This window comes from Loa loa, assembly GCF_000183805.2.
Source record: "Loa loa unplaced genomic scaffold supercont3.7, whole genome shotgun sequence".
Lineage (NCBI taxonomy): Eukaryota > Metazoa > Nematoda > Chromadorea > Rhabditida > Onchocercidae > Loa > Loa loa.
The window spans coordinates 446,386-454,426 of NW_018108187.1; the positions used below are offsets into that span (position 1 = coordinate 446,386).

General features: G+C 31.8%; 3 protein-coding genes across 3 annotated transcripts; all 3 read right to left on the minus strand.

Annotated features, from left to right (window-relative positions):
- Positions 1–334: 334 nt before the first annotated feature.
- LOAG_10721 (hypothetical protein) lies at positions 335–2,229 on the minus strand (the record flags this gene model as incomplete). Its single annotated transcript, XM_003146245.1, has 5 exons — positions 335–459; positions 909–1,020; positions 1,254–1,331; positions 1,521–1,642; positions 2,028–2,229. The coding sequence occupies 5 exons, from the start codon at positions 2,227–2,229 to the stop codon at positions 335–337; spliced, it is 639 nt and encodes a 212-aa protein (XP_003146293.1).
- Positions 2,230–4,571: 2,342 nt separating this feature from the next.
- On the minus strand, positions 4,572–5,947 carry LOAG_10724 (hypothetical protein; the record flags this gene model as incomplete). The annotated part of the gene is made up of 5 exons (XM_003146246.1): positions 4,572–4,687; positions 4,920–5,007; positions 5,407–5,526; positions 5,733–5,773; positions 5,863–5,947. 5 exons carry the CDS (start codon positions 5,945–5,947, stop codon positions 4,572–4,574), a joined length of 450 nt encoding a protein of 149 aa, XP_003146294.1.
- A 689-nt stretch (positions 5,948–6,636) lies between these two features.
- Positions 6,637–7,654, minus strand: LOAG_10725 (LIM domain-containing protein; the record flags this gene model as incomplete). The annotated part of the gene is made up of 4 exons (XM_003146247.1): positions 6,637–6,759; positions 6,840–6,934; positions 7,135–7,205; positions 7,518–7,654. 4 exons carry the CDS (start codon positions 7,652–7,654, stop codon positions 6,637–6,639), a joined length of 426 nt encoding a protein of 141 aa, XP_003146295.1.
- Positions 7,655–8,041: the final 387 nt, after the last annotated feature.

An 8,041-nucleotide genomic window follows, 5' to 3' on the forward strand; every position in this document is an offset into this window, starting at 1 on the left:
ATTTCAGTGTTTAATAATTTGAAGTATTTTTATTTCAACTGTATTTCATAGTCTGAAATTCCTGAATTTTAGTATATTTTAGCGTAATGTTTTTGTAATGTATTTGTTGATGTATACTGTAAGTAATAGTATTAATCGTAACTAAAGAACATTTCAAGTGCAGAAAATCTTCACCACTCTCATCTATTTCTTTTTTTCTTTGTTTTATTGTTGTTTGTATTTTATTGGTATTTTTATTCAGAATAGAGTAGCAATTAATGCTGATACCTACATCGTTAATGTTTAAATATCACCTCTTGAAATATAAAGTAAGAGATCACTCTAGAATCGTATTTCATGCTAGGAAATAAGTAGCATGCATATGAAATAGTTGCGCGATTGGATTATTCGACTCTTTTCCTTTCTCGTCATTACTTCCTGTGTCGTCAACTTCAACGTCATCGTTTTCAGAATCCAACTCTGCAATTCATTCAAGTTGATTTTGCTTCACATGACGAATTAATACAGCAAAAATGTAATGTTATTTTCAATCTATACACAAACACAAATAGTTTAAAATGAAAATAACAAAATTTTTATTTTTAGATTTTTAAAAAATGCAGGGATTACAGATATTTGTAAGACCTATAAAAGTTTTCAAAACCAATCAACTTTCAGCGCTTTATCCCTATGAAAAGTTGAAAAAAGTTTGTTAACAATTGCTAATGGTATCATAACTTTCTATTTGAAAATATATGCTTACTTGAATTACTTAAACAAAATGGTGAGGAAAAAATTAGTGAAGGAATGCAATTGGTTCTCGTTATGTCTTTTGAAATTTAAATTTTACAAGCCTTTTGCATGTCTACTTTTTTTTCGAAAATATTCCATTATTTAATTAAGCATTTAATAAATTAAAACCTATCTACCGTCAACAGAATCGCAATTGGATTTTAATTCATCATTGGATTTAATGTCCATCTCCGAACAAGCTGTATCGTTTGCTTCTGATATTTCCTGTTTCCGCTGGATTTTCTTCAGCTGCAGATAATTAGCTTTATTCAAAGCCTAATCAACTAATCAAGTAATCCAGATCAACTTCAGAAGATATTTCCAATTTTTGGAAAGTAAACTTGATGATTTACGAATCGATTTTCAAGCATTACATATCTTATAGTATGCACAAAATGCTTCTCTATAATCTGTTCAAAAATGCAACTTCATTGTGAAAATTACAATTATGATTTGTTAAAATTGCATATTTAAATGCTTACTTTGGCACGTTGATTTTGAAACCAAACTTGGACAACTCTTACACTTAAATTTGTTTCTTTTGCTAGTTGCTCACGCACCTGTAACCAATATTTTTAAAGAATACATTTAACTCTATTGATATTATTCTTGTTCTTTTTCTAATTAAACCTTTGCAAATCTTTACAAATATTTAAAATGAAATATTGAGTGTAAAACATTAATTAAATTTCGAATTTATTATTAAGGTAAAAAAAAAGGAAAAGTAATTCCTTGGATGACTAAAAGACCTTTCGACATGGTTTCGATGTCTTCTCGAAGGCTAGCTTGAAAGCTTTCCGTTGCTGGGTGTTTAAGATAGTTCGTGGTCTTTTCGGTGTCTTTCGATTCGAATCATTTTGATCGAAATATACTAGATTTATTTCAATAATTATTAAAATAGAACAATTCTTTTCACTCTAAGCCAACATAAATAAAAATGAGTAAATTCTAGTAGGAACAGCAAGGAAAAATATTGGATATGAATTGAAATGGAAATTTTAAATCAATGTTATCAACAAAGTTTGGGATCATATAAGGGGGAATTTACGAAATATTTGCAAAATTAGCAGATTATAGTAAATTTTTTTTTTTTGAGCGAATAGGCATGAATGTTTTGTTTAAGACATTCTACGTGTTCAATTTCAGGAAAATGGATTTTCGGCATTATTTATCTTCGACCGTCTGCTGTGGATTCTTATATTTCTCTTCTCAGCTACAGATACAGCGAGTCATTTTACATGAAATGCAGAACTTACAATGGGATTGACACATCGGTGCTTGACATAACAAATGTTCATAGTCTGGTCTGCAAATGATTTGCCCATCCAACAACATGTAATGGTCACCTTTTTTGAACAGATGTCCACAACAAAAACATTTAAAACAATGAAGGTGATAAATGCTTGCAAATACTCGATAAACATAATCTGTGGACTGAACTGGTAGGCCACATCGCATACATTTCACACCAAAAAGCCTAGAAATCCTGATATCTTCTGATTAACAGAAAATCATTGAACTTTGTATAGCTGCGGCATTTTCATAATTCTCTGTTTCTTTACTTTTTAATTTCTTTTATAATATCAAAAAAGGATGATAACAGTGTTGATCAAAGCAATGATGCTGTTAATAGGAAAGCATTTAATAGTTAATAACGCTTTCTTCCAATATGTTGACAATTATTTGTCTTTTTAACGCACCGTAAAATAAGTTTGGTAAAAAAAGTCCTAAAAAGTTCTTTTTTAGAGTTTATTGAAAATAAAATAATTTAAGAAATTAGAAATTACTGAATAAAACCGAAACTTAAAAAGTTCTGCTTTAAAGTTTATTGAAAATGAAATGGCTTAATCATTCACGAAATTGGAAATTGTTAAACAACACTAAATGTTTTTTGACTGAATGACTTTCTCATTTTTTTTTTAAGTTTTCGAACACTTTGAAAAAATTAATGCAACATCTGTAGTAATTCATAATCACAGATATAAAGCATTGCAATGATAATTAAATATTGGTCTGATCAAAGATCATATCTTAGCTGCTAACAACAATTTTAACGATACGTAAAACGTATACAAGGAACTGAAGTACCCGAGTTTCCTCCGGAAATGTACCATATAACTACTGCAGGTGACACTTTTGTTCCTATCAAGTATTGCTTAATCCGTAATGGAAGTCAAAATGATGCATTAATACTGTTAAAACGACATGATAGGGTATTACTGTTATGGAGATTGAATGTAACGGAGAGAAGAGAAAAAAGAAAGTACAATTTTTCAAGTAATAGTAATGAATAAGATATTAAGTGATGCGCGGAATAAATGACAATTTTCAGACTACATTTGGCAGATGACCGGAACCGCAAAAGTGGCTAGTTGACCCGGTTGTAATGGCTTTCTAAGCGGCTTACATCATCAATTCATGTTTATGAGAGTAGAGCATTTCAGCTGCTTTGCTTGCCGACTATTTTAACAAAAAATTTTCGTTGTCTTCATTCAGATTCATATCTAAATTAAATTACTCCGAGATGATTCGGGATTGATGCATCGAAAAAATTACATTCAGAAAACAGAAAATATGGTATTTATTTGTTTGACCTGACCGGATTTGGATGATTAGTTGGCAATAAGAGACTTGACAATACTTCTATGCCTCTGAATTGACAATGATCGATCATCACCAGTATTGAGTGGATGGCCTTATTACAGGGAGAAATAATATGTGTTATTGCATCACAACACAAGCTAGATAAACTAAATCATTTTGTTTGAAAAGTAAAAATCGTAATTCTGAATTGTTCACTTAAGATGAGTGATTTTAATTCAAAATTTTTTTTTAATGCTAACAGGATACTTATTATATAAATAAATTAAAGAGAATTTCAGTATTCAAATTCTTTAAATTTTACTCATTAACATATTTCATGATGGAAGTTAGCGGCAATATGTGATTCATATGATGTGCATTGTACCGTATTTGTCGTCTATAATGTGTTATAACCATTTCCAATGAAAAGTGATATTAGAGAAAATATTGAATGCGCTATGAAAGGAATGAAGGAACATTTGAGGTGCAATGAAATGGTTGTCATTTCCTTTCCTTTAAAATGTCTTTTGTGGATAATGGATAAAAGAAAATTAGTACGAAATATCATGAGAAAGAGGATAGATGAAGAATCGGTGCTAAACAAATAGAGCTCATCGGAAAAGATTGCCTGAAGCAAGGAAGAGGTGCTTAGGGATGACATATACAAATAGACAACAAACGGAAGGGTTGGAGCAGAAGGTAACGGATCAGATCTGAAGAGGGAGGACAATATTCGGATGACTAATACAAATACCGTAAGCAATTGCAATTGTGGATATTTCATGGATTGTGTGTTCGTCGCACCTTTACCACTCCTTCCCCCTCTTCTCCATACTTCAGCGACAAAAAAACAATTTCGTCACGAAATTTTATGGAATTGCTCCCGAGAAATAAAAGATTTTCAGTTGGACAAAAACAAAAACCTTTCCTTCACAAAATACTCTCCGAGGAAATACCTCTCAAGGTATTTGAGATACTCAGGAAATACCTTTCAAGTTTTTCGTGACGTGAAAGGATTTAAATTCATCGATTAAAGTACCTTCAAGTGCAAAAATGTCTTTAAAATATTAAAATTTCGTTATTCACAAGTAAGTGGCTAACAAAATGATGAAATTCATCGGTGTAGCAAATATCTTTAAATATATTTTGCTAACAGATTTGATTGCCCGTGACCTAGCACACTCCAGTTACTTCAAACAGATCCATCCATGTAAAAGTTATTGCGTAAAGTCTCTGACAGTAGGGAAGAGACAAAGGAATCGGTGGCCAAGATACACTGCGTGTAGTTTATCACCCAAGAATATAAGTGCCTTGCCGTAATTATTCGTTTGGCCTAAAATTAATTGAACTAATTTAACCTTTTTTATCCAATGGAGTATAGAATGCAGGAGAGGTGAGTGGGGAGAACGATTACATGATAAAATTTCCATTTCATTAAACACTGTTTTTATAACAGTTAGTACTCAAAATTGAATATGCTTAAATAAGATAAGAGACGATGCGTTTAATGAAGCATGAATAGCTAGGGTCACAAACACGTAGACAATACAGATTTGTAAATTTACTTTGGTAATCACTTCTTCTGGAATTAAATCGAGCTATTCCAAAAATCTGATTTGAGTTCATTTCGCATAATAAGTAATCTAAGTAAATCTAAAACTACAATTTTAAGTTTAAGTCTTTACTATATTCATTCAGGATCAGCGATTTAGGCTTGATGAGGAAAAGAACTGATAGATTGCTGTGAATATAGGAGAAAAAGATCGCTTGTAAAGCCAAAAACTTTGAGAGCTTAGAAGTGCTTAAATATTGAAAATGAAAAACAAAGTAGTCAGTAGTTGAAAAAAGAAGATCGATCTTCTGGATCGAGAGGTCTATGGTTTTATTACAGCTAGTCGAATAAAATTAGTAAAATTTCAGGAAGAAGCATGACCCTTTGCCACAAGTTAATTTCATTTAAATTAAGATGAATCCTTTACGATAAGTTAAGAAAGGCAATGCGCTTGATTCCCTTGTGATCTGTGAAACCCTCAAGCTTTCTTGAGTAAATACAATAGTAACGGAAAAGCTCTTTGCCATATTATGTTTGTCAAAGTGACAATTTGCAGCTGCAACAATACATCGTTTACCGCAAACGAGCAGCTGCAGTGATGGCCCAGCAAACCATCCTCTCTGAAAAAATTGTAGCAATATTGGCAGGTTCTCTCTTCATCACATATCCGCTTCCGATCAGTTCAATTTTCTTCCACACATCTTTTTCCTAATATTCTCCTGTCTATCTGCCTTTTTTATTTCTCATTATTTAGTAAACTCGAATGCCGAAAATATTCTTCAGAAATTATTTGAGAAGTAATTATGTTGCTTCATTTTTATTGTACATGCAACTTAGTGAGGGCCATATTTGAGAGCTTCTGCTTTGCTTAAAAATTAAAGGAATAAACTTTAGTAGAGGAGATGAAGAATTCTCCCGAAAGTCATGGATGAAATGAATTGTAAGTGGTGATTTACTTGAGGGTTGTTCATCATGCAATACCAACAGACTGCTTTCTTCACTCAACAAAGCTTGTGCTATTTTAAAACGATCGATTAACATTGTTTAATTTTACTCTTCAAATTATAGTTAAATGTTTAGTAAACTGTTAAGAATTTGCTTCTTAACAGTTTACTAAATAGACAATGATAAGATCAACAACGACAAGATCTGCAAGATTTTTAAGGAGGAATATTTTAATCACATTACAGAGCACAATTTGAGCATATCTCTGTCCTTCTCTAATTGCGATATCATATTCATAAAAGAATTATTTGATTTTGGAATGAATTTTTGCAGTTATTCATTACTATTTGGAGACAAATATTGCTCATAAAAGAAATACTTTTCCAATTAAAAAAAACTGCAAATATGAATGCCTAAATATAATAAATTCCTGAATTATTTTCTACAGAATGATGAGAATATTATTCAGGTATTAGCAAAATATTTGTTTTTGGTTTCACATAAAATTAAAAAATACTTCCCATACATGATTAGATTAGTCACTTCTACTGAGTGATCATGGCATAAATCCTCAGTTGTTCTTTATGAAAGAGAAAAGAAACTATAAATTTAATTATGAAGCCTTTTTTTTTTTAATTGGAATCATCCTCCGTGATGTTACGAATAATTTAAAATCTTCATCATTGTATTGTGTCTTGAAATGCAAATAAATTATGATAAATAAGCAAACCAACTACAACAGTATTCTAATTAATTTCAATCAATTTAATTCAAATTCATTGCACTTACACTATGTAGTCCTCTTTACAGTAGAATTGCCCGCTACGTGAATAACATGTTGAACCGCTGAGCGGAATCCGGCAGCTACAGCAGATCAAACAATTCTCATGCCAGCAGTTGTCATCAACCTGAAGGCTAATATTATGAAAATGGCAAAATATACAAGGATTTCAAACAAAATAAGTAATTGAAGCCAACTTTTACTTACCTGTACCATATACTTCTCCTTGATCTCGTATCCACAACCGTTACAAAGAGCTAAACCCGCAACTGCAGGCGGTACTGTCACGTCATCGCAGTCCCCTGCAAATAAGCGTTGTTAGCATCCTTTAAACTTAAGTTTTATTCGAATGGCTTGTAAAATGTTAACACCATTTAGTAAGTGCAAAAAAGAAATCACTCATAAATCTGTGAAATACAGATTTCGAAGAAATTCGATAAGATCATTGAATCGTTGTTACTTTTTGGTGAGCTTTTAGAAATAATATGTACAAGTACTCTACCTCCATTCGGTGAATTGAATGTTTGAGCTTTAGGTGAAGTTGTTGATGATTCCCTGCTTAAATCTACTATGCTGCAAAATGCAAACAATTATAACGATCAAGTTCCAAATGAAATTCTTGATGATTTCTGTCTATCCGAACACCTATGAAGTTAAATTATTGTCTAACATCAAATTACGATATACACGAAGTTTAGGATCTGAAAAAATATTATCTACTACTGAACGTTGAAAATTTGTCATTTAAATTGTTTAAATTTGTTAATTTGATGATGTCTTCACGCATGGGATTTGAATAATTAAATTATCGAGATAGAATTGAAATCAAAATTCTTATGTTTCTTTGGATGGTAACCACTCAAAAATTCAATATTAGAAAGCAACCTTTGCATATTCAAGAAACGATCGAGATTTTCTGCTGCTATGGGCATTTCTGATGATGGTAATGATAATGATAACGATAATGATGACGTTGATAATGGTGAGTTAGATAATGTCAATGCGTAAGCATCGAGTACCATGCCAGGAAAAGCATCGAATCCATTCCTGCTTTCCTCCGAATTTATCCTCAGCAAACTCTCCTACCGTATCCAAAGATGTCGACAATATGCACCGCCCCATCCAGTCTTTATTTTTATTGGTTCTCTTGTTAGTCCAGGCCTCATCTCGACTATCTGTCCAGCAGACCAAGCTTTAGGCCCAAGAAATAAAAGACCAGATCAAGAAAGGGATTTATCAAAAATTATTGATCACCTTGGCTCCAAGCTTTGTCATTCTTTCATGGAAGCGGTTATCGGTGCATGACAAATGCTATAAGTATAAAATGCTTGGAAATGGATGATCTGTTGATTTACTAAAGTTCTTGAGCAGTACAATACTTTAAATATTATAAATTAAGAGTAACTTGA